This window comes from Populus nigra, chromosome 1, assembly GCF_951802175.1.
Source record: "Populus nigra chromosome 1, ddPopNigr1.1, whole genome shotgun sequence".
NCBI classification, from domain to species: Eukaryota; Viridiplantae; Streptophyta; class Magnoliopsida; order Malpighiales; family Salicaceae; genus Populus; species Populus nigra.
In genome coordinates, this window is record NC_084852.1 from 42,472,815 (window position 1) to 42,497,213 (window position 24,399).

The 24,399-nt window shown below is 36.3% G+C and overlaps 3 protein-coding genes and 1 long non-coding RNA gene across 9 annotated transcripts; 1 reads left to right on the top strand and 3 right to left on the bottom strand.

Annotated features, from left to right (window-relative positions):
- The first annotated feature begins 3,986 nt into the window (after nucleotides 1–3,986).
- Nucleotides 3,987–5,940, top strand: LOC133688359 (uncharacterized). Its single transcript, XR_009841131.1, has 2 exons — nucleotides 3,987–4,399; nucleotides 5,623–5,940. It is a non-coding gene; the product is annotated as an uncharacterized LOC133688359 (long non-coding RNA).
- A 497-nt stretch (nucleotides 5,941–6,437) lies between these two features.
- Nucleotides 6,438–7,877, bottom strand: LOC133688350 (arabinogalactan protein 41-like). The gene is made up of 2 exons (XM_062107818.1): nucleotides 7,593–7,877; nucleotides 6,438–6,719 (listed from the first exon to the last, which is right to left on the bottom strand). Exons 1-2 carry the CDS (start codon nucleotides 7,702–7,704, stop codon nucleotides 6,622–6,624), a joined length of 210 nt encoding a protein of 69 aa, XP_061963802.1. The 5' UTR covers nucleotides 7,705–7,877; the 3' UTR covers nucleotides 6,438–6,621.
- A 4,244-nt stretch (nucleotides 7,878–12,121) lies between these two features.
- LOC133678641 (CMP-sialic acid transporter 1-like) lies at nucleotides 12,122–15,760 on the bottom strand. Of its 3 annotated transcripts, XR_009836014.1 has the most exons (9): nucleotides 15,548–15,760; nucleotides 14,978–15,061; nucleotides 14,659–14,873; nucleotides 14,453–14,531; nucleotides 14,036–14,205; nucleotides 13,589–13,775; nucleotides 12,977–13,167; nucleotides 12,803–12,880; nucleotides 12,635–12,694 (listed from the first exon to the last, which is right to left on the bottom strand). XR_009836014.1 is itself a non-coding variant. In XM_062101052.1 (8 exons), the coding sequence occupies exons 1-8, from the start codon at nucleotides 15,596–15,598 to the stop codon at nucleotides 12,551–12,553; spliced, it is 960 nt and encodes a 319-aa protein (XP_061957036.1). In that variant the 5' UTR covers nucleotides 15,599–15,754; the 3' UTR covers nucleotides 12,122–12,550. The 3 variants fall into 3 exon arrangements, 2 of the variants coding, with proteins under 2 accessions (XP_061957036.1, XP_061957028.1); XM_062101052.1 differs by lacking the exon at nucleotides 12,977–13,167 and having other exon boundaries at nucleotides 12,122–12,694; nucleotides 13,589–13,727; nucleotides 15,548–15,754; XM_062101044.1 differs by lacking the exon at nucleotides 12,977–13,167 and having other exon boundaries at nucleotides 12,122–12,694; nucleotides 15,548–15,750.
- Nucleotides 15,761–16,027: 267 nt separating this feature from the next.
- On the bottom strand, nucleotides 16,028–24,009 carry LOC133678623 (protein SPA1-RELATED 2-like). Of its 4 annotated transcripts, none has more exons than XM_062101022.1 (8): nucleotides 23,737–23,985; nucleotides 21,203–22,735; nucleotides 20,466–20,623; nucleotides 18,613–19,450; nucleotides 17,855–18,001; nucleotides 17,296–17,613; nucleotides 17,134–17,193; nucleotides 16,028–16,945 (listed from the first exon to the last, which is right to left on the bottom strand). In XM_062101022.1, exons 2-8 carry the CDS (start codon nucleotides 22,697–22,699, stop codon nucleotides 16,754–16,756), a joined length of 3,210 nt encoding a protein of 1,069 aa, XP_061957006.1. In that variant the 5' UTR covers nucleotides 22,700–22,735; nucleotides 23,737–23,985; the 3' UTR covers nucleotides 16,028–16,753. The 4 variants fall into 4 exon arrangements, with proteins under 4 accessions (XP_061957006.1, XP_061956997.1, XP_061956989.1 ...); XM_062101013.1 differs by having other exon boundaries at nucleotides 23,672–23,985; XM_062101005.1 differs by having other exon boundaries at nucleotides 23,721–23,984.
- Between the last annotated feature and the right edge of the window lie 390 nt (nucleotides 24,010–24,399).

Sequence of the window (24,399 nt, forward strand, 5' to 3'; positions counted from 1 at the left end):
ATTTTGGGCTTATTTGTAAATTTTTTAATGATTAATGTCGGTCCCTAAAAATAGGAGACACATTAAAAATGACATCAGTCCCTAAAAATTAGGAGACTCGTCTAAAATATTGACGTTTGTCCCTAAAAAGGAGAATTACGTCTGGGTTACCAAAAGAAATAATGGATATAATCCATTATATTTTGGGTTTATTGGTAACTTGTTTTTTTAAAAACGGTTAACGTCGGTCCCTAAAAATAGGAGACGCGTTAAAACTGACATCAGTCCCTAAAAATTAGGAGACTTGTCGACTTTGTTTTTTTGTATTTTTTTTACAACATGCAAGAAAATTTACAAGCATTTATATATAAAAAAATATCAAAAATACCAGTTGAAACCCAAAAAATTACCTGAGTGTCAATGTATAGGTAAAGGACTGAAATACCCTCGGATTTCTCGAAAAATTACGAAAATGCCACTGGCGGCGCGTGTGGCACACGCGCGGTTACTGTGGGCGGCGGCGAGATTTCCCGGCGAGATTTCTGTCCAACCGACGGTCGATCCTGGTAGATCTGAGGACGAGGATTCTGATGGAGGTGGTATCGTCGGTCGTTGATGGCTGACGAAGGAGAATCGACGACTTGAAGCTTCGGTGGCCGCCGACAATCGCGGCCCTTTTCCGGCCAACTGAGGCGGCGAAATCAATGAAAACCACCGGGGTTTTTCTTTAAATCAAGGGAGAAAACTTTCTGTGGTGGTGCGGAAGCTGGAGACGGCCGGAGATGGGAGATCGGGGGAGAGAGAGAGAGTCGCCGGCGAGAGGAGAGAGAGACTCTAAGCTGTGCTATGGTGTGAACGCGCGCATGGTTCACCGGTGCATCTGAAGGCTGTGAACCGTTGGATCTCCTTTGAACTGATCTTGCGGCTGCGATTGGCTGGATCTGGAAGTTGATCGGACGGTCCGGATGAGAGGAGCCTTGATCTGGTGTGTCGCGGTGCACCGAACGCTCGGTACACCGGATGACGTGGCGCAACGGATCTAAAGGAGAATTGTTTTAAGGGCTGAGATTGATTTGGGTTTTAATTTGGTGTGGTAAGCTCTATTGTACCCTATTAAATCAACGGTTCAGATCTAAACACTCTAGATCTAACGGTTAGGATATATTTGGTATTTTTCAAATTGTTTTTTTTGAAAATCAATATCCTACTCGCATGAAGAAATAGTGAAAAAAACGTGAATAGTAAAGATTTTTTCTTTGTTCTTTTTCCCCTTTTCTTTTTTTTTCTTCCTCCTTTCTTTTTTTTTTTCCTCTCCTTGTGTCGAAGTATCACTGGCTATTTATAGCCAATGACAGGAGACATGCAAATCTTCAAATATTATTTTTTAAATCACCGTTTGCTTTTATCATTTGTTTAATCGCCGTTTGCTTTCGGCGCAACGCGTTGCGCCGTTTGACAATTTATTTTATTATTATTATTTTTTTTATTATATTTTTTTTATTATGTATAATACTATATATTTATACATGTAAAATTAAAAAACTCTATTTAGTATTAGAAAAAACCTGATTCAACCACTAAAAATCCATTTTAATGACCGAAAATTATTTTAAACACCGGGAAAAAACTTTTGATGGGTATCAACCCAGTGAACCGGGTTTTAGTCGAAAATGATGGTTTTTAACCCGAAACAGCTCGAAACTCATTTTTTACTCTGGTCGACATGGTTTGACTCGTATTGACCCGACGGACTCGGTTTTGGTAAAAAATGACGGTTTTGACCCGAAACGGCCCGAAACTCATTTTTTACCCTGATCGACATGGTTTGACCCGGTGGACTCGGTTTTGACCAAAAATGACGGTTTTGACCCGAAACGGTCCGAAACTCATTTTTTACCCTGGTCGACATGGTTTGACCCGTATTGACCCGGTGGACTCGGTTTTGACCAAAAATGACGGTTTTGACCCGAAACGGTCCGAAACTCATTTTTTACCCTGGTCGACATGGTTTGACCCGTATTGACCTGGTGGACTCGGTTTTGATGGAAAGATGCGGTTGACTCGAGAAAAGTATATTTTGAATTTTTAAACTTTTTTCTTAATTTTTTTGGATTTTTATAAATAATAATAGAAATAAAATAACATTCAAGAAAATCTTGGTGGATCCAAAATTGGGTTACAACAATACAAATAAAAAAAATATTAATCTTATCGTCGATCAGTTCTAAAATGCTCAGATGGTTTACTTACTCTCAAGTATTAGCCTGCAAGGATTTTTTTGTTTTTGAAAGGCAAGATAGTAGAAACATCGTTCTGTTTCCATTCACAGTTCATTGTACATGGGACTGGGAGAATAATAGAAACATTTTGTTTTTTTTTTATTTATTTAAATATATCCCAGGGTGAGGTGGTGGATCACGTGAAATATTTATATGTATGGGGGATAATTTTCTAACACAAAAATTCTAGGGTCCAGAGACCTGGTTGGATGCAAGCGTGGCGATGAAGACTGTTAAATGAAAAATACAAGACCCCCCGTACGTACATACATACATACATACATACATGATTATACATGTATTCTGGGTGGAAAAGAAGGCAGGTTGGGCCACGATCACCCACCGACAGCTAAGTGAGGAGACCAGGTTTTGTTTTTTTGGAGAGATTCTGGTGATGAAAGACAGATAGATATCCAAGTGGAAGTAGTACGTGTCGTGTGGACATATATATATATGGATGTCATGACGGCTTGTGCCTGCTGGGTGAAATCAATGCGCATTCTTCTCCAGCACGCGCTTCTTGTGCCGCTTGCAAGTGCCCACTCCCATTATATATTATCAGACATAATATATAATGTTCCCAACAAGCTTTCCATGGGCGCTCACACATGTATTTTGCTCTCCCTTTTCTTCTAAGATTGACTTCTTTTACTCTTCGTCCCAACAGATCATAACAGTATCCGAAGCAGTGCCGAAAGCTGCCCAGTTACATCCTCCATTGATGGAAGGTGGTGGTTGAGATATTCTTATAAAAAGTAAACAAACAAAAAAAACAACAAAAAAGTTTAATCTTCAATAAATCCAATGCTAGAGGATGAAATTAAAAGGAAAAATTGGTAAGGAAATAAAGAAATTAATATCAATCTAAGTTTACATTTCATATATATAACTTGAGTCATAAGATTGTGATCACTAAATTAAAAAAATCACGAAACTCAATTATCAACTAATCCAATTTTAAAAAATGAAGTTGAAAAAAGAAAACCAATTTGAATAAAGAAGCTAAAGAAAAAAAAACACAATGACTAAATTTAATATAAAAATAAAATGATAATAGATGAAATTAAAAAAAAAACAAGAAAATAGTATATATAAAAAAGGAAATAACAATACAAAATTAAGGATTCTAATTAAAATAAAAACAAAATAAGAGGAAAGTTTTTTAATTTTGTCTGGGCCATCATAATTACGGAGAAGAGAAGGGGGGGGGGGGGCAGAAGAGAAAAAACAATTCAATCTTCGCCTAATCATCACGAACCTCATAATAAAATATGAGTATATGCACAATCAATTCTCGAGCTCCGAGTCCCATTATTAATGTATTTATTATATACAAGTGATGGCCTCCGGTTGGATTTTATTTGTTGTGTAGTTGGAAAGAAACATTTCAAAGATATAAAGCCCATGATAAAACACCATTTGATTTTCATAGTAGGAATCAAACCTTAAAGCTTCCTGGGCCAACAAAGAAAACCTAAACTGGGCCTCTGCAACCTAAACCTGTCTTCTGTGACTTTCGAGAGACAGCGGGCTGTTACTGTGGAAGTCGAGGGCGGGAGCCCCAAAGTTTATGCGATTTTTTCTTTTTAATTTTCTTTAGAACCGAACAGTTCCAAGTCCACAACAAGGAAAAAGGAAGACCAGCAAGTTTAAAGTTTAAACCTTAGCAAGGGTTTATATTAGGCTAAATCCACCTATTTACACCATGTGTTTTCTTTCACAATTCCATCAAATATATCCTTTATTTCGATCAATTAAACAAGTGTATTTTCCAAAATTGATAATTTATATATATATATAATCGTATAGAGTGGGACTCACAAGTGGTGTTCGTGTATATTGTATTTTTATTCGAGATCTAACATGTAAACAATTGTCAATTTTGCAAAATCATACTCAAATAACTGAAATTGGGAATACATATGATTTGAATTGAAAATACAGAAACTTATGTGACGGATTTATGAAAACACAGGGTGTTAGCCGTTTATCGTACCATTACCTGAAACCTCAGATTTTGATAAAGAAAACAAGGAATGGAGGAAGCACTGGATCTGCTAAACTGTGTGGCACAATCGCCTTATGATCAAGACAAATGTGTCCGTCTCTTGCAAGTTTTGAGACAGTGTGTGCTCATTACGGTATGTTTTACCTCTTATTTTGCGACTTCAAGTTGTTATTTTTGTTGTTGTTTCAGTTTAGATTTTTGTTACACATGAGTTCGTGGTTTGAAGGACTGTGTGTGCTTTGTGTACTTGTTGACATGGGTTTGTTGAGAATTGTCAAATTCATGATCCTTTTATGGAAAAGACTCGTAATTGGTATGTAAATTTTGATAGAAAGGTTGTAACTTTGAAGATGTATTCTTCAAAGAAAAAAAGAAGAAGCAGAGAGGTGTAACTTTGGAGTTGTTTGGAGCTTTATATTTGTGGGATTGATGTTATTTTGGAACTGGGGGTTAGCACTGGGTTATGAAACTTTCTTTGCCTTGAATTTGGCCTCCTAGATGTCAAAAAGTACATGCAATTGTGTTGTGCAATTACTTCTTTCTATGTCAAGTTTGCTACTTATGGTACCTCCCATCTGATCTCTTTCTTCATTTTTTTTAATATGGATTTTAAATTGTTTCTTCTTGAACTGTCGAATTACTCTGCTGTTTTGCTCATTGATTTGAGAAGGGTGACATTGTTGTCTCTGACTGTTCTTGAGAACATTAACTTCCTGGATCAATCTAGTTCAATGTTAAGATCTGTGTCATTCCCCTTTCTCTGAGTATGATTCTTCTCCCTTTGAAGGGTGGGGAAGATAAAATGTTCATTGATCAAAGGATTTCCTTGTTGTATTTATCACTTGATGGTTAAATTTTAATTCGCTATGAAATTCCCACGGGAATAATGGCAGCATGATGCGAATTCTGGCATCTGGTGAGGGCAGAAAAGATGCTATATATCTTCAAGGCTAATAAACTATAGAGGGTTAATTCAAAGGGTCAACCAATGGAACTGGTTATTACGGTGTAGAAAAAAAAAAAAAAACTGGGTGATCATTAATTCTTGCATAAAAAATATCTTGCTCAAATGTTGATGTAGTCTTCAGAACTATCTGAAATATCAAGCTATGAGCTAGCTGGCTGCAATTTTTTATTTTTAAATAAAAGCACCTTCAAATAAGTGCTCAACCTGAGACTTTAAGAAACGATCTACAGATAAACATTGACATGTCTTTGGGACAACTCTTCCTAAGTGACCTTATTTTATATTTGTTCAAATGGTTTATGGCATTATATGGATTTGTTGTACATTCATGTGCTAAAAACACCCTTGTTTTCTTACACTTTTTTTTCTTTGGTGATATTTATGTACAGAAAGTGAAGTTGTTCTCACTAACTGATCAGGAGCAACGAGAAGCAAATTCAGTTTCCAAGAAAGCTTGATTAAAATCCTGTGCTGGTGGGGTTTTGTCTGAGATCTATTCGGATATTAAGTGCTGTGAACCTGCTTTCTCTCCTTCCATTGTGAAGGCCAAATGGATATCATACGGTTTTAGACTCGTACAAAACATTTTAAGTTGCCGGAAAAGATTACGTTCACTTGATTTTGACTGGGAATCCATTTGGAAGTTAGAAAGCTGAGTTGTAATTTTAAAGAATGCTACAGATTAATGCCAAACTCTATTTTCTAAATTTGTTGCTATTATTCATTCCGAGTTTGAAAGTTGAAGATGTTCTGTAACGGGTGTCCTAGCAGCAGGGCTGGTGGCTGGCGATGGTCTTCTAATTACGAGGGCCATGTTTGTGTCCAAGCATTTTCATATATCACAGGTATACCTTTTAATCTAAATTTGCATGTTCGCACTGATGTTGATTTGGAGGTCTGTAGCTCTAGGTCTGTAGGGTTATGCATTTTGCTTAAAATCAATAAATGACACAAGGCTGCACTGAACCCCCGCTTCTTCATAGGATTGATCCAACACTAGTTGACCGTGGCTATCCTCAATTTTCGACCAAATTATATCAGACTTTTACAAGTCAACACTGTCTCCCCAAAAGACGCAACGTCTATTTTCCGACGCGACACTGATGTGCATGCCATGTTTACAAACGTGAAATTGCTGCAAAGGGGCAAGAAGCTGAACCATATTTGGGGGTAAATGGGAGCAAAGGCAAAAGAAGATCAAGGCTGCCTCCAAACAAGGTGATAGCATTAGCAACAACCACTGATCCCAACAACAACAAATTCGTCACAACTCAGAAACACTCCATTCATACAAATATCAACAGACGAAAATAAAAGATACACGCACATCACTCCCATAATCTAACCCAAACCTCTATCTCTATCTCCTAATCCAAAGTTTACCCATTTCAGAAGCTGTGAGATAAGTCTGCCGCGTGAATGAGGTATGTGAGCACTAGTGCCACCAACATCAGCACGTATGCAATGCCTTGGTCAATTGATGTCCCTGATTCAAATAATAATAATAATAAAAAAAAAATACTCCCTTTAATTCTCAGACAGAAACATATAATGGTTAAAACATCAAAGCATGTACAGATAATTTTGGATGTGCAAACAACCTTTTCCCTCTAAAGGCAAGAGTCATGAACAATTGCACTGGCACCATTGATACAGGCATCCATTGATACAGGCATTTTAATTTTGTTGTGCGTTGTGTTCAAGAACGAATATAATTTCTTCAATGGCATTTTTATTGTTAAATTCCCCGTAGCGCCTAACAATCATGACCATAAATAATTGTTGCTAAACAACTTCAATGCAAAAGGTCAAATATATAACAGAAAATCCAGGATGCTTAACCATAATTCGAACTCATTTCCTAAATAAACACAAATGCTCACAACTAACAACTAATCCTAATTAATCCCAATAACTTCCTGAGCCATTTCTTTACCTAAATCACCCAGCAAATAAATCCCCACAGGCTCACATTTTCAAGAAAATACTCTAGTACTCCTGTATTACCAATAATGATTGATAAATCCCATTTTCCAAAACCTCCAAAATTCTTGCATTAACAATTCTGAAGCTAAATCTCCCCTTTATCTCTATCACAGTTTATCAGTTTCCTTTTCCTTTCTTCTGGAAAAAGTAACACCACAACTTTTATTAAGAGAATATACAACATAAAAACTAAAATGCATCATGCAGCACATTAAGCCAAAGATTAAAAAAAAAAAAAAAAACCCTTAGATCTACATACATGCCCATGTATGTGTGAAAGAATACAGGTTTCTCATGGATCCAAGATTTACCTTCATATAAAAATACAAACACATATAAACAAGAATGTATAACGAAAGTTCTGTTTTTTTACCATCACTGGTGGGGGCAGGAGCAGGAGCTTGGGCCTGAGCAACAGGCAGAACAAAGGCAGAAGCAAGAGCAAGAGCAACAACAGCTACAGCAATCCTGGAAACACCAGCCATTTTTCTTCTTCTTCTTTTGATTTCTCTCTCTGCAACCTCTCAAAAATCTCTGCTGTTATGAAGAGCCGGCGCAGAGAGAAGAAAAGGAATCACAAGGAGTTTGTGCCTTTTTCAGGACAAGGATGCTACGATTGAATGATGTGATGATGTTTCCGTTGTTGGATCGATCTTGCCTAGGTTTATATATTTCGTAAGAAAACCAGTCAATCCGGTAAGGCGGTAGCAAAAGTCGTGTGGGGCCCAGGCGCATGTTTCGGTGAGGGGGGGAGAGAAGAGCCATGTGACCGTCTGGCGATGGATTCCCGCCACTGACAGGTTATGTTCCTGCAACTTATTAGTTGGCGCCATATGCTCCACTTCTGATTCGTCCACGTTTTCTTTTTTATTTTCACTTTAATACCCTTTTTTTCTTAAAAAAAATTCTTCCCTTTTCCTTGTTCTTCAGCCATATTACATGCACGTTCTTGATGGTTACCAAACATGCTCTTTATTTATATTTTGGATTTTAATGCTTCGATTTTCTAAGTTCTTCCTTGTAATTCGAAAATCTTGATCAAGAATTTTTATTTTTTCCCATCAACATAAAAAGTGAAATTTATAATGAAAAAATTATCTCTTTTTAAATAACACAAGTCTATCAAATCCATCTATATATCTATGTTAATATATTTGTGTATAAAACTATATTTTATGTTGGTGCGATGTTCATGGCAAGTCTCAAAGCTAGTTTTTATTCAATTATATGGTGATTAAAATAAATATTTGAAAGATTTAAATTTTGGAAGAAAAAAAATATTTCTTAAGTCAAGGTTTTTAATAATTATTTATATATTTTTTTATTTTAATAAAAAATATATATTTTTGTACCGGTAACATTATTTTTTAAAAATAAAATCCAGGATAAGTAAAATAAATATTGGCTAGAATCTCAATAATTTAAATAAAGAAGTGAAAAAAAATTATTTCTAAATGTAAAACTCTCATTTCCTTATTAATTAATTTTTTTCAAGACAAAAAAATATTGATTTAAGAAATACATGTGACGCATGGCCTAATGCAATAGTTTTTTTAAGATAAAGATTATTTTTAAAAAATTTAAAGCTCAATTTCCAACATTTTTTTTATTAGAAAACACCATTGATACATCATAGAAATTTAGATTACTCCATTTTTAACTTGAAAAAATTCTAAAATCACTCAAAAAATCAAATCCAAAAAGTCTTTACGAGCTCTAACCTACCTTTCCCGACATTGATCATTAGAAAAAAAACCATCATCATTGAATCTCTCACCTATTAACATTAATATTGATATTTTTTATGTCAGAGATGTATGCCGCTAAATTATTCTCCTCTCATTGCCATTTCCCGACGACCTTGTCTCTTATCTATCATAATTTAGGGATTGAAAAGTGATGAAAATGAAGTTTAAGAATTAAAGCAAATATAAAACTAGAAACAATCCAAGGATCAAAGTGAAAAAAGAAAAAAACTCTAGAGACCAAAGTGAACTTTTGCAAGAAACTCTGCAATGACGTGAACACTGAACAGTGCTTGTGTGTCCAAGGGAACGTTAAAAGGATAATGTCAAGAAGAACAATAATGATTAATAAGGTGAGCTGCGAGTACTGTAGCGGGCTCCTATCCGGCAATCATATCCATGCTCTTCTTCTCTGCATAAAAAAAAAAACACCCTTTAGAAAGTGCATGCTTTTGGATAAAATTTATGTTGCAGGCGTGCAATATCCTGCAATGATTCATTTTATTTCATAAAAACAAAGTTTCAAGGGAGGGTTTTAGGTAATTTCTGCTCAAATTGCAAAGTGGAAACGGTTGAAATTTCGATGGGAATCCTATACTGCTACTTTCCTAATGGAACAACATATATAAGCTGATATATGCTCTTAGAATCTTATACGAGAGCCAGCAAATGCCAGCAGCAAAGATTCTGATTTTGGTGCAAAAATCACTAATATATACCTAATCACGACAGCCTATGCCAACCAACATTCCTTCCTGTTTTGAGAATATCTTCTTCCTTGCCCATGAAGGCCATTGAATCTTCAAAGCTAACGAGGCATTATTGTTTTTCTCCACAGCTGGTTGCGAGACCAATGCTACCATTGTTATTACTTTCCAACACACGAACAGCGTATAGAACGTCTATCTGGAACAGCACCACCATATTATTATTATTATTATTATTATTATTATTATTATTATTCATTCATTCATTCACTCACTCACTCACTGTTTTCTCTTCGTATTTAACAAGACTTTAAATAAATACACAGCTAAGTTTTGTTGTTATTCCAGGAGTTTATTCATGTAAGAAGGCGGTGCGGTAGGTATTTCTGCTGTAGTTTTGTTTTATTTTACTACAATCAGTAAAGGAAGGTTTACATGTCCTCTCTAAACCATACTCAATATCTTCCCAATAAATTTAGGTTCAACTTTATTTTAGCTAGTCTAACTATTTTATTATCATATAAATTATGTAACTTAAAGAAATAATCCAGGTCATAAATTCACATATTAAAAATTTAAAGGTCACAACGATCGTCAAAAGTAGAATTAATCTTTATGTTATTTGATCTCATGACTCATTTATTATGGTTATCATAGCTAGAATAACCTAAATGATTGCTATATTGGTGGTGTTTTGGATGAAATTGTCTACAATGATTATTAATTTAATTTTTATTTGAAAAGTCTTTAAAGATTCAACTCTTTTAGACAAATTGATCGTTGAGTTTGCATAAGATTCAATTTCCCTTGAAGGGTCTAAGGGTATTATTAAAGATCAAGTACATGGTAATTGTATAATTAAGGTTGGACACTAAATGATCACGACGCAAATACATACAACATTAATTTTAAAATTAAATTAAAATCACAATACAAATATAAAGTTAATTTTATTTTTTAATATAAATAATTAATCAAATACAATATCACAAGCAAAAACTCACAATTAACAAAAAAAAAATAGATGCTGACTATTAATAATAAAAGAGGTTGATAAGAAAAAAATTAAAATAAATAATAGATAAAAACGTCAAATGGGTTCTTTTTTTTGTTTTTTTTTTTAATTTTTAAAGCATAAAAGAATGTTAATGATAACCTTAATGGACAAATATTAAACCATAAAAAAAGTAAACTTCATCAAATCAAAAGGTAGAGTAATTTACTAACTATGACTCAAAATATCAAACAATTAAAGAAAGAAAAGAATTTGGCATTCTTTCTCACGCCTCTCTCTCCCAAACTCTGATTGAGTATGGCAAGGAATATGAACATGAATTGTCTGTCAGGCCTTTGCATTCAATGTTGTAATCCTCGGATGAGCAGCAGGACTGCATAGAAACTCCTAAAATTCAGACTCCTAGATTTGTTTGAAATAATAAGATACCTGCTCCAAGTCATTGTTCGGAACCTTTCAATCCTATATTTTCTTTATTTTCCAGCTGGCCTCACAAGAAAGAATTTATTCTCCATGAACTCTGATGGTCAGCTAATACATTTTATTTGATCTTTTTACCTTTTTGACGAGATGGGAGTAGGATTGACAGTTTTTCAACAATTTAGAGGAATCAATGGGGTCTGCTTTTATGTCAGCAATATTCTTAAATCGACAGGTAAAAAGGTTTTGATAAACATTATTATTAAATGCACCAAAATGTCAAGAGACCTGCCCCTGCTGCTTACATCAACCAATGAACTCAACATCACATTTGGTGTCTATCTATATATCCACCCTTCTTTCGAGTTTTTATAACTTCAGCAGGCCATTATTTTACATCGCCTAGAGAACAACAAATCATCCAAGCTTTTATGTTTATTATACCTTTTAGAATATTTGGATTCCTCATATTTGAAATTCTATAATATTTCACGATTTTCTCCAAGTCCTGGAACCATGATGTATGCCAACTCTTCAAGTGTCTTTCAGCAACCATGTCAACTTCAAGTGTCTTTAACTCAAGGGCTTGAAAAAAAGCCCATCTCAAAACATGCCTAACATTGATTGCAACCCAATGCCGCTTAACTCGACCTTGTCACCTGCATGTTAAGTGTCGAAATTATTTCTCCATGCGAGACTCCTTTGTACAATACAAAGATTCTCATTTTCACGTCGAGATGAGCAGATTCGATTGTGCCTTGCTTATGCTAGTCTTTGTTCCGACTCTCTTGCTGATGAGCCGTCCTTTCTTCGCCAGGCGTACTCGATTGAACAGACTGGCCTGACTTTGAATTGAAGGAATTGATTGCAAGCTCTTCAGGCTACCCTCTTTATTCTTCTGCTCAATTCTTGTCATCGGACTCGGCATCTCGTCTATATGCTGTCAAGATCAGAAACTAGAAGACTCAACGTTCATCCAACCCAAAGTAATTTCATGAATTTGAAGTGGAAAATCTGAACAAAAGAGCCGACAAATATCTCATTCCTTGATTGCATCGGAGAGTACAATTAAACTTGTAGATGATAGCGATCAGTTGAAAAATGGACATGAGAGGAATTACATTACAAGAATCTTATCACTGAGGATGGCTCATAATTCTACTTGGAACGTTGTGCATATTCAGCTGGTAACTCCAATAGTTAGACTAAATTGACAGTGTGGATAAGCAGGTGCACCGTTTTCTTTCGAAACTAGAGCCAAAATCTCAATAGATGGCTTATATAGCATTTGCTAATAGTGGAGAAGAATCCAGTTGCTTGTAGAATTGGTTCTGATTCAAGGATATTAGGCCTCTTCATGCGTGCTGTGCAGAAACCATTGCTTTAATGCCACTTTCAATAAGAAATTGGCAGTGACTAATCGTATCCAGATGTGCAAGAAAGATCAGGAATCTGTTCTTCGTTCAACCGTTACTTCTTTCAGGCTCTCGGGAGCGGCTCTGACTTGTGTGGGCAAATCCAAAAGCATGTTTGGTGGGGCAAAATACATGTGCAGTGACATCATACAGATGATAATACCCAAGAAAAGCTGCAGCAAGACACGGAAAATGAAACAAGTTTATCGATGGTATCAAAATCAACCAGCGTATGTGCAGAAAGGATTCTATTATTTGATGACCAGTGAGTGCATGAATACCTGCAAAGTAGGCTTGAAGCTAAAGAGGTACACAGACCAAACCATTGTTAGCAGCATTGCCATTGATGTGGCATACACCTGAGAGAGGGAGGCATGGAACAAGATATTGTAATAAAGGCATTTGAGCCTAAAGGACCGAAATTACAAGTAAAAGGACACTTGAGACTTCCATACATCCTATAACACTTGGTGTGTCCCATAAGGAAACTCCTGTTGTGTATTCCATAGCCCATGAATTATGGTGGCAGGTAAAGTCATTTTGTCAGAAAACTGGAGCCTTGTATTTTATCAGCAGTCTTATGAGCATGACTATAGCAAACTTTGAGGTGTAAATGGAAAACTACAATGAATAAAGCTGGAGCATCCTGTATATAACAAGGAAATGGCTTGTTTAGTTGCGTGTAAAGCTGAAAAAATAAAGTTCTCATGAAGCCCTTTTCCATCATGGTTTCAGGCAGATTCGTGAACAAATAGGTATTATAGAATGATGACACATAAGGGTAGCTTAGTGGCAAGCACCCCTGCCGGGATCCATCGAGATCCTGGGTCTGAGTCCTCCCTTGCCCTCTCTAGCTTGAAAAGAAGGGGATATATTATAGAACAATACTGAAGTATGAAAATGAAAAATCAAGGGAGCATTCTGGTTTCTATAAATCTTTTCATAGTTAAGTCAATGGAATTCTCATCATCTGCATCTATGAGACGCACAGCATCGATGGATATTTTCATGATTGTGTGCATCCTCTGAAAGATATATGACGAGGAAGCCATAAAAAGAGAATTTACCTTCACGATATTGTCAGCATACTTCATCAACCATGAAACCAGCAAGCCAGTGGATCCAAGATTCAAAACAACCATCCAAGTTGTAATACTGTAGCCATTGAAAAGGCGTTGCCACCAGGATCCGTTCTCATATCCACCCCTGTAATCATCCAGGACAAGCCGAGCCAAGTTGAATATTGAGCCAAATCTGAAGTGGAAGGAAATACCTAAATCATCAACATAATTAATGTAATAATGTATTTTGCCAACCAATGACTCCATATTCTCTATCGCAAACAGTATGTAAATACAGCAGGGTCAGGAATATATAAGGGAGTGTGAGATAGGCCTAAGAGCCTTGGAAGAAGATATCCAGGTCAAGTTTGCTACCATGACTATTTACAGGCAATGTTACTAAAAAAGCATCTTCAAAAGGGAAAAGTCATTGATTGGAGAAAAGATACCTACGTATATAATTGAACGTTTTGCCAATACAAGCTATCGTTGTTCTTCTTCATCAGAAACTCTGTGTAGACACCTGCTAACGCTGATAGACAAGCAGATACTGCCCCCAACATATAGCCTTGAATTGGAGCTGCAAATAGAGAATCACAGGATGCTTCTCCACAACCTTTAACCTAAAATAAATGAAAGAAAAGCATTAATTATTTTTTTATTTTTTTTGGTTATAGATAAAATGAATTAAAAGGGAAAGTTGATGATAATTAGGATCGTGAAAAAACTGCAATATAACAAAGACAGCGATTTTGGTGTAAAATAAAAATCTGAACAGAAACTTGCAGTGCATAAGTTAAATAACCAAAGAACTAAACAAAGCATGAAGATGAAGAGGAGAAATTGCTAACAATTCAAATAACCACCTACCTGGCTTGTGGTTGTTCCAACAGCTAATAGAATAATTGCCATCCACTGCAGATTAGACAGTCTCCTCCTCAGGAACAGCCTAAAGAATGAATCATAGAGAAGGCAAAGAAAATCATAATTAATTAGCTGAAACAAGGCTAAATTCATTCCAAAAGGCATCCAACCGAGGAAGCGAATGATAAAAAAGAACAGTATAAAATAGGCACCTGAATAATATGCCAGTGGTAACAATCTTCAAATTACCCATTATCTGGTAAGTGGATGTATCCACATAAGTCAAAGTAGCAAACTGAACATTGTTATGAATTAGATAAATGATGGAAGGAACAACGTATAAGCGCACACTCTTCCATTCTGTAGTCATCCTTGTAGATGGTGATATCTGGCACTCTCTCCAAACAAGTAAACTAGAAAGCACCAGCTGTTGTTCAAATAAACACAACATTAAAACGAAAGCCAATTTACATATGGAAAAAACCGCCATTGCTATGTTAAATGGTCTGTCCACTCAAGAGCTAAGAATACCTTGAAAACTTCAGCAAGAAAGGGTACAGTGGCATAGTCGTACAAATACTTTCCATTACTTTGAGATAGAGTAGTCAAAATGCCCTGCCAGTAAATAAAGGAGGAGGATAGGTTAATTTAATTTATCTGTTTCAGCGTAAAAAAAAAATCTTCGAATACAGAGATCTGACAGTATTTCGAAGCTACAAAACTTCCTCGGATACGAAACCAATTCACCCAAAGCATCTTATTCAATCGATCACAAGTTTCTGCATTGCTTTTTAAATACCTCCGATTTTGCTATTATTTTCGTATCTCAACTCTCATTTTCCTTTTACTTTTTATTCACGCCTCAAAACCCAAACGCCTAATCTATCTCGCCTTTCTTATAATAAATTCTTAATTACGCCTCGAATCACACAATCCAAAATGCTTAATCTCTCTCTCACACACAAACACATTTCTGGTACTTCCACATTTTCATAATCATGAAATCAAAAGCTATAGATTCAAAACTTAAGAGCAAATTGGAAACTTTGATTGATCTCTAGATTTGATAGGGATTTGGAAGAGAGAGAGAGAGAGAGAGACCTGAGAGCTGGTGAGAAATGTGAGAAGTAAGGCGACGAAGTACCACTGCATCCTCGTCCTCCTCGATTTCCACGCACTCTGCTACTCTTGCTTTCTCTTCTTTCCCTACTACTAGTATTTGTTTTTGGATAATAATATTTGAGTTTATAATTATAATTACGTCCATAAATATTACAGGATAAGAAGTTCGATTTGGTCTCCAAATTAAAGAAACTTCTAAACCAAGCTTTAGCCGTAGTTCTTAGCACAGGATCTTGAGTGGGCCGACTGTTGTGCGGCTGTTTCAATGGGTGTTTGGGAGTATTAACAGTTATTTTTCAAATGGGCGGGCCTCATGGGCCATCCCGCTATGTTTCGTGTCAAACTCTAAAAAGCAGTATGATACCATTCTGTTTCCTGCTGGGAAAATCAGCTGTTTTTCTTATCAACAGTGCCATTGAACTACTTCATCAAGCTATCAGCAAGGCCAGAAACGCAGACTGTGGCAACTAAAATAATCTTTTCAAAACGATATTATCATATACACCGCTCCTTTTTCTATAAAATTTACATGAGCTAGCTTTTATATTTGCAAGATTCAATCCGTAGATACAACTCAGTAAGGAATTAGATGGAATTGGTGTAGATGTCCACTTGGCATCAAATAGGCTCCACTATTAAATAGAACTTGAAAACTCAAGTGCGCATATATGCAGGTCCTAGCCAAAACTTTGAAGGGCTGCCTGCCAATTCACAAATGCCGGAATTGGTCAGAAGCCCTTGTTATGACCAACGTAACTTGTTGCATCACGATGCCCGATGCTTCCTTGGAGAGTTTTATTTCAATCCAGCACATCTTGACACCACATTGATCTCAATCATTTTTTTTTTATATTTACAAGCAGTGTATCCTCTTAAACAATATGAATCATATGATATTCTGGTGCTTTCACCGGCAAATATCTCAGATCTGGTATCTGATCTTTCTTATCTGGAGATCTGGAACCGGAATTTGCTTCCCTAAGTGCAGTCAGTAGTTCAGCCAACTGAAACCCTGTATCACTGAGCAAGCTGAGCAGATGACATTCATCGAAGATATTGCCAAGCAAATTTGCAGTTTCAGTTTATGAACATGCTGTCCGGAAAAAAGAAGGGCTCTGGGTCCCCGTGCAATAAGGAAGCCAAACGAATGTGGTTTCCAATTGATCTCAGATTGACTATTTTGCTTCATAGCATTTGCAATGCTTTTATACACCCACTTGAATTAGCAGCAACAACCATGTCTGATTTCCCTCTCCAGCAGACACTTGAAACAAACTGCCCATTGTCACAGTCTGTTTCCTTACCAGAAATAGGATCAATTGAACCAAACTTGTGAGAAGTGATTGGCATAGGTAGAGATCTATGGTAAGCATAAACCTGAAAGGAGACAACATCACTTCAGTAAGTTAAAGAGTAGATGTACTTTGGCAAAAATGGTAGAGGTCGCGTATGAAAGCTGGGAACCCTTGTTCTTCTCTTTCATTTTTTACCCCCTTTCAGTGATGAATTCTCATCCTCACTTATTATCAAGCAAATAATTCTGCCAAAAAAAACTGAAGCCATACCTCATTTGTTTCTGATCCACATGCTATGTAACCATTGGCAACAGATAGACCCACAAAGTTCTGCAGGAGCAAGAGATACCCGTAAGAGGAAATGATTAAAATAAAATAAAATAAAAGCAGCACAAGAATAAACTGGCTAGCTCCTTAAACACAAGCACTGACCTTCTCGTTAGTGTGTCCACCAAGGGTTAAGCTGCAAGCACTAGGGGATAAACCACTGGAGCTGGTTTTATTGAGATCCCAAATCTTTAACGTATTGTCAGTTGATGCAGTAACCAGAGTTTCAGAGTCCAAGAATTTAACATAGCTCACAGCTTTGTCATGGCCAGCCAATACACACCAGGGGGCTCTAACATTCCGAAGATCATAGCAATAGGTTCTGTAATCTGCAGACCCAAAGGCCAGCAAATGAGTAGAGTGAGAAGAGAACTGCACGCAGCAGACATTTGCAATGTTCCTGATTGTGCTTGTACTATTTTTCTGCAAAAAGGTTTGAACTGCATAAGCTTTTATTAAGCAAATTGCACAAAGAATTTCAATTCTTTGAGCAATAGCTAGTGCTGCAAGAAAGAAGAATAAACATATAAAGTTAAAGAAACACCAAGCAGCACCATCACATTTTAACTCAAATGGCCTTCATTAAATAGTGGAACATTCTTCCAACTCTGGTTTTAGGAATCCCAAACTATTACAAAGTACAAAAGAGATGGGGAGAACATGCCTCATTAATGCTCCACAGCTTCACAGAACAATCATCACTTCCACTGGCTAATTTTGTTGGATATACTTGAGAAAAGTCCACAGACCAAGCTCTCTTTTCATGCTCCTTATATTGAAAAACCACTTGACCAGTATTCACATCCCATAGCTGGAATTCATCAAAGCAAATCAGGTAAAGAGCAACGTGGGGAATTTAAGAATACAACCACAAGATCTAAAATGTACAGTGGAAAATAAAAATAAACGGACAAATTTGAGCACACATGAAGATAATAATTACAGTGTAAGAGAAGGATAACCAATGTGATTCAAGAAGTTGAGAAACCTCAACAAATACAATGTAAACTTATAGATTAGCAACAATATGATGTTCTTTTTTAAGCTGACATTTGAAAATTTCAGAAGTGAGGATATTTAGGGCTTATTTTTTTTTATAAAAGAAAGATCAAAGATGATTGCAGGGGACAAGATGAAAGCTGCAGTAAGAAAACTAAAGAATATGACACTGGAATCCCTTATAACCCCAAGAAATTCAGAAGCTGATGCAGAAAACTCCATATCCAAGCCACAGATATGACAAGGTTGTCCCGCATCAGGTCAACCCACTGATACTCACAGAAAGGTATTTCTTCAACAGTAAAGAATCTAGCATGCAAGATATACACACCTTAACAACACCATCATAGCCAGTTGAAGCCAGATAGCCACAGAAAGGTATTTCTTCAACAGTAAAGAATCTAGCATGCAAGATATACACACCTTAACAACACCATCATAGCCAGTTGAAGCCAGATAGCTCTTGATGTAGCTGTTCCAGCAAATGCAGCTGAGCTTTGACTCATTTGACATTTCAATGACTGGATAATGAATATCAACAGAGTCATTAAAGAGTGAATCAAACTCAAATATCTTTATTTTCTTTGATACTCCAGCAGCAGCAAAATAGTCTGCATCACGGTCAAAACTCAAAGAACAAATAACATTTGCAGAATTATTGAAGTCCCCGGTTCTTAGTAGCCCACGTGCTTCAAACTTACTATAACGAGCATACTTGCACAAACCATCAAAAAAGGATCCAAGGCAATCAGTGGTATTCTGTGTTTCTTCATCCTCCTGTGCTAAATCCCAGTTCTTACGATTTCTCAGTAAGTCCTTATCTTGGCGAGTGGCAGCATCAGTCTCAGCAAGCTGGACTTTGGATCTCATGGAGAAATAAGCACTTTCAAGCTGGCTGATATTGCTCATCAACCTCATATTGTTTGTCTGAAAATCAGGAGATACTTGAGAAAGTGCCTCCAACCTGGAAGGTTCTTTATGCTCAGAGGTAGGTTGCCTTTCATTTATAAAGTCATTCTCTAAGCAAGAATGGTGCAAGTGTTTCTTTGAGCAGCTTCTCCTACCAACCTCTTCAATATCAGTATCCAAGCATCTAACATCTTCCACTAACTTAAAGGCGTGCTTCTGCTTCTGCTCCTTCAATGAAACAAGGAAATGCAACAAAAGTTCTGATTCGGCATCATCTTGGTCAACAGAGGATGACAATTCTTCTGCAGACACCTCTTGCAATCCATTAATCAATTCAGATTGTAGGATTTCCCTGCCAGATACAAGCAAAATAGAATCTCACACGAGGGCATAAGTTTAGAATTTAACAACTTGCACCAGAACTATTGCATGAGTTAGCAGGCACCCATCCTGGTAACAAAGCCAGAATGTTTTACAATCAACTAATGCACTAGTTTGGGAAAGAAAAAGAAGAAGCATAAAATACTTGAAATTCATTTCTTATGAGAAAATCGATGATCAGTCCAATGCAAAAATCTATTACATTTATGTCCCCACGTATCCCACAAACTGATGCAGGTGCAATTTCGTCCCATATTTTGTCCAAAATCTTGTTAAGGTCCTCATTCTTTAAAAGGGAGCAATTTTAATATCAACCTATTATAAGTGGTTCAATGTGCCAACATCCAGACACAAGTCACAACCATCCAGCTTTCCTTTCATTTCTTCCTCATTTACCAGATTGAACAAAAATCCCCACAGTTCACTAAGGTCCATAAAACCCATTTAATTCGTCAGATGTGAACTCAAATTTCATGGCTTTAACACCACCAACTACATGCAAGGGTAGACTACATATGCATAATATGGATCGAGAGTGAGAGAGAGTTCAGACAAAGCTTAGGGAGATTTAATGTTGGTGAGAGGGTGTGAGATAGGAGCTTCGATGATCTAGTCCTCTGCTCACTCGTAGAAGCACAAAACATGGTGTAAAGCCTCTTTTAGGGGCAAGAGGCTAGCTTTCCATGGATGTAAATATTTTATTAATGAAGAAATGAACATGAATTAAAGTTAAATGAAAAAAACAAAACAGAAGGGAAGTTTGGTACTGACACTTCCAAAGTGCTTGGATCACATTGAGTTCAAGGTAAAGTCTCGCAATCAGATTTAAATCTTGCCACAAATTAACAACTCTTGTAACTCAATTTATTTTTAGTCCTCTAATAGTTTAAATGCCAAGACTATTGATTAATGGAATGTCAAGCTTTTAAGGTCTTCATATCCAATAAAATTCAAGATTTTACAAATTTAAAACAAGCTAGGATTACCTTGTTGTTGGGCGTGATGAGGGTTCAGGATGAAGTAGCCAAAGGCAGAATCCAGCTTCCTTTGGATTTTCTGATAAAAGTTGTGGAGGAAGAATCCTGTGACAAAGGTCTGACATTGCTGTTGCATGTGCTCTGTCAGAGTCAAAACGACCAAGCAACTGAAAGAAACAACCTAATTAATCATATAAAAAAGAAAATTTCTATCCAAACTTATAAATCTAAACAAAATAAACAAACATAGAGAGAATGACAAACAAAAATAAGCAGGACGCATAGGATAAGCTTGTATAGCCAACAAAAGAATGCTACTGCTACTACACTTGGATAATGACAGCAATTTCATGGTTGTAATTTCTACTACATATGGCAGAAAAATCTTCTCAGATTGTGAATCACCAATGCTTACAAAAGCCCCAATAATTATATTTGTTATGGACAGGTAGCATTTGGGAAAAGGGATAGAGCAACAAACAAATGATTTTTTTATCACACAAAAGGATGTGCCAGCTTTCAAGACTCATGAAAACATGCATTTATAAGAAATAAACTGTTTTTGAAAACATTTATACATGGAGATAAATTATGCACCATGGGAAACCAAAGTAACAATCAGAATCATCAGACAAATGAAAAAGATGTTTCATTAATAGCATTTATCAAATAATTAAGCACAAACAATTTCATAGATGCACAGCGAGAGTGCTCAATAAACAAGATGAGAAATAACATTTTCGCACCTCAAATAGAAGAATACCAAGACCATAAATATTTGATGCAGTCCTGCAGATCCCCTCACTGAGCTCCTCGGGACTTGTATACCATTTCTCTTCCAACTGGTCACTAATAGATGTCAACTGGCGCTGACCTAATTTAGATGGCTGATGGCTGCTGGACTTGGCCTGAATTCCATATTCTGAATTACAGTTATGTTCAGTAGCTTCATTTAGAGAATTTTGTGAAACAGTAGCATCGATGTCCCCATCACTTGTAGATTCAAGTTTCAAGCCATATTTTGCAGAGAACTGAGGCCAGCGACTGGTATAGTTCATCCTCTCACTGAACTTCTGCTTCTTCACAGATGCAGCAACAGAAGAAAACATTCCTTGTTCCAACGGCCTTCTCCTGACCACATGATTGTCGGAGTAGGGTGCATTTCGACCCTTGGCACTTTCAACCAAATCTCTCTGAGCAGCTGAACCAAGGTATTTAACCTGATTAGATTGCAACAACTTAAAGCTAGATGGCCGCAAGTCAGGCAATGCAACTCCTTGCGAATGAGAATAATCCACTAGATCAACAATCCGTCTAAATACATGCAAGCTCTCAACTTTATTCACTTTGTGCCGTCCAGCATTCAGCCATTCCCTCAAACTCACTCCATCATGATCAGAACCAGCAGGCCTCGGCCCAGCAATCCCATGTGAAGAGGCCATCATTACAGTTTTAGCACTCAAGTTCAAAGGGGTATCAGAAGCTGCCAAAGGTCCACCAACAGCCCTTTCATTGTTCTGGTATCTTGGTTGAAGTTTGAAGCTATCATGTGGAGGCCCTCTATAAACAATCCCCTTACCTTTCAAGGTGTTTTTGACAAAAAATTCTGAGAATCCTGATTTCGATAGAATCTTTGTCCGGATACTAGCATGCGAGCTCATATTGCCTGACAACCCATTAAAGTCAGGATGTGTCAATTGTTCTGAGACTTCATTTCTTTCATTGCTCGAGGTTTTTTGAGCCAAAATGTCAGATGAAGATGAGTGCCGCACATCTAGCATTGCTTGACCACTGTCCTTATACAAGATATTACTACGAGAAATCCCAGTCATGGATCCCCCTCCAATTTGATAAAGATGCGGCCACTGATTCTGCCTAGTTTGCATCCTTTCCCTATTATTTGGTGTACCAACAATGGCTAAATTTGAACCATCAAAATTTCTCACCATTAATTCTTCATTCATGTTCCCAGCATCATCTATAGAGCGAGGGCTAGAGCATGGCTGCTCAGATGCATCCATAGGGCTTGCACTCCTATTTTCATTCTTACCCTCCAACATATCAGCAAGTACATGAAAGGAGCTCTCACGACAATCATCCACACCAGCTATATCCATTTCACGAGATTCCAACAAGTTGGAGCTTTCAGGTGGTTTCACGGAATGCTCACTCTCTTTACCTCGGAGGTGGGCCTGCTCCACCACGTCCATTGAAGCCACTTCATCACCCAATCCTTCGTCCATATCATCCAAAAACAGACTAGTCTATCATGCATCCATCTAGCAATGTAAACAGGACTTGTTTTCAGTCAAACATTCAGTAACCACATGCCTATCATCGATCTTACTTAAGCTAAAAACAAGATAAAAAGCAATGGCATTCATTTACTACACTTAATTTCACAGCTTTGAGCATAAATCACTAAATAATTTCAAACCCACAAAAACTTCAGCTATAATCTTCACTTCCTCACTAAAATAAAAAATCAAGAAATGCTTCCATAAAAGAATCAACACCAACCCATAATTCAAAAAGTTGAAGACTTCAACAAAATGAAAGCCTAGCAAAGCTCTCTATCTGGAAGCTGAAATTCTAAATGCCAGAATTGAAACAAATTTCTAAAATAATTACCAAATTCTAACACCAATCCAGAATCCAAAAGGTTCGCAAGTTAAACAGATGAAAGCCTAGCAAATCTCTATTTCAAAGCTAAGAATCCGTAAATGCAAGAAATGGGACAAACTTAACCAAACAATCCCTTCTCCACAAAACTTAGCTATAAACTTCACTTCCTCACCAAAACTGAAAAATCAAAAAACTTTTTTCAAATAATCAAAATTTCCAAATTCTAACACAACCCAGAATCCTTAAAGTTCTCCACTTTAACAAAATGAAAATCCTAGCAAAACTTGCTTGGAAACTAATAATCAGAGAAAGCAACAAACGAACAAATTTAACCAATAACTGCTTCTCCACAACACAAAAAAAAACCCACAACAAAATGTTAAAAGTTCTCCACTTTAACATTTGTAAATCCAAGAAAAACTTGTTCGGAAACTAAGAATCAGAGAAAGCAAAAAACGAACACATTTAACCAAATAACTGCTTCTCCACAACACAAAAAAAACCCACAACAAAATGTTATCTTTGATATCTCTTGATTTTCTTAGCAACCAAGGGATAACCCAATACATTAAAAAAAAAAAAAAACTTACTGAAATAGGGCATTAACATTCTTTCAGGTAATGAACTTAAAGGGCAAACCTGGAAATTTTTAGACCTTGAAAAAAACCCTAGAAGGACGTAATTAGTGATAGGAGTAATAGAAGAGACCCTTGCTTTGCCTGTAATGGAGATGAGATATCTCTCTCTGCCTCTAATTTCGCAGCTTCAAATTTTGGATATATTGTACCAGTTTATAAAAATTAAGACGATATATTTTTTTTATTATTTTTTTAAGATATTTTTTTGGATGTGTTTTATTAGATGTTAATTTAATAATTATGTTTTAAGTATGTTTTTATTTATTTTATTTTTTCTGCATGTAGATCTATGAAAGGAAGGTTCAAATGGTCTGGAGAAAGGGTGGCCAGTTATTTTTCTTCAGGGAATTATTTAATTAATAATTCTAGCTCTTTGAAATTAGCATCATACATTGCTGTATTTTTACTAGGACGCCATTCATGGACCTTCGCTAGCTTTTTGCTTTTGATCACTGTCTAGCCCATAGAGTGTTCATGGTTCAGGATTCAAATCATTGCTATTTTTAAAACTTATCTAAAAAAACATTTACTATTTAATTAATATTTTATTTTATACACATTTGTTTTTTTATTCCGTTAAATAAAAAAATTCTGAAAATATAAAGTTATTAAGCTTATTACCTGGATAAAAGGTTTCACAAGTTAACTTGATATGATTGAAAATTAAATATTATTTTTTA

Excerpts from the sequence above, each read along its gene's own strand:
- LOC133688350 (XM_062107818.1), bottom strand. The coding sequence starts at position 7,704 with ATGGCTGGTGTTTCCAGGATTGCTGTAGCTGTTGTTGCTCTTGCTCTT. Across the intron at positions 6,720-7,592 it reads TCCTGCCCCCACCAGTGATG|GGACATCAATTGACCAAGGC; the intron begins GTAAAAAAACAG and ends TATTTGAATCAG.
- LOC133678623 (XM_062101022.1), bottom strand. The coding sequence starts at position 22,699 with ATGGACGAAGGATTGGGTGATGAAGTGGCTTCAATGGACGTGGTGGAG. Across the intron at positions 20,624-21,202 it reads TTGGTATTCTTCTATTTGAG|TTGCTTGGTCGTTTTGACTC; the intron begins GTGCGAAAATGT and ends TGTTTCTTTCAG. Across the intron at positions 17,194-17,295 it reads GTGGACACACTAACGAGAAG|AACTTTGTGGGTCTATCTGT; the intron begins GTCAGTGCTTGT and ends TTGCTCCTGCAG.
- LOC133678641 (XM_062101044.1), bottom strand. The coding sequence starts at position 15,598 with ATGCAGTGGTACTTCGTCGCCTTACTTCTCACATTTCTCACCAGCTCT. Across the intron at positions 14,874-14,977 it reads TTCTTGCTGAAGTTTTCAAG|CTGGTGCTTTCTAGTTTACT; the intron begins GTATTCTTAGCT and ends TTTGAACAACAG. Across the intron at positions 12,881-13,588 it reads ATGCTGACAATATCGTGAAG|GTGTATGCCACATCAATGGC; the intron begins GTAAATTCTCTT and ends TCCCTCTCTCAG.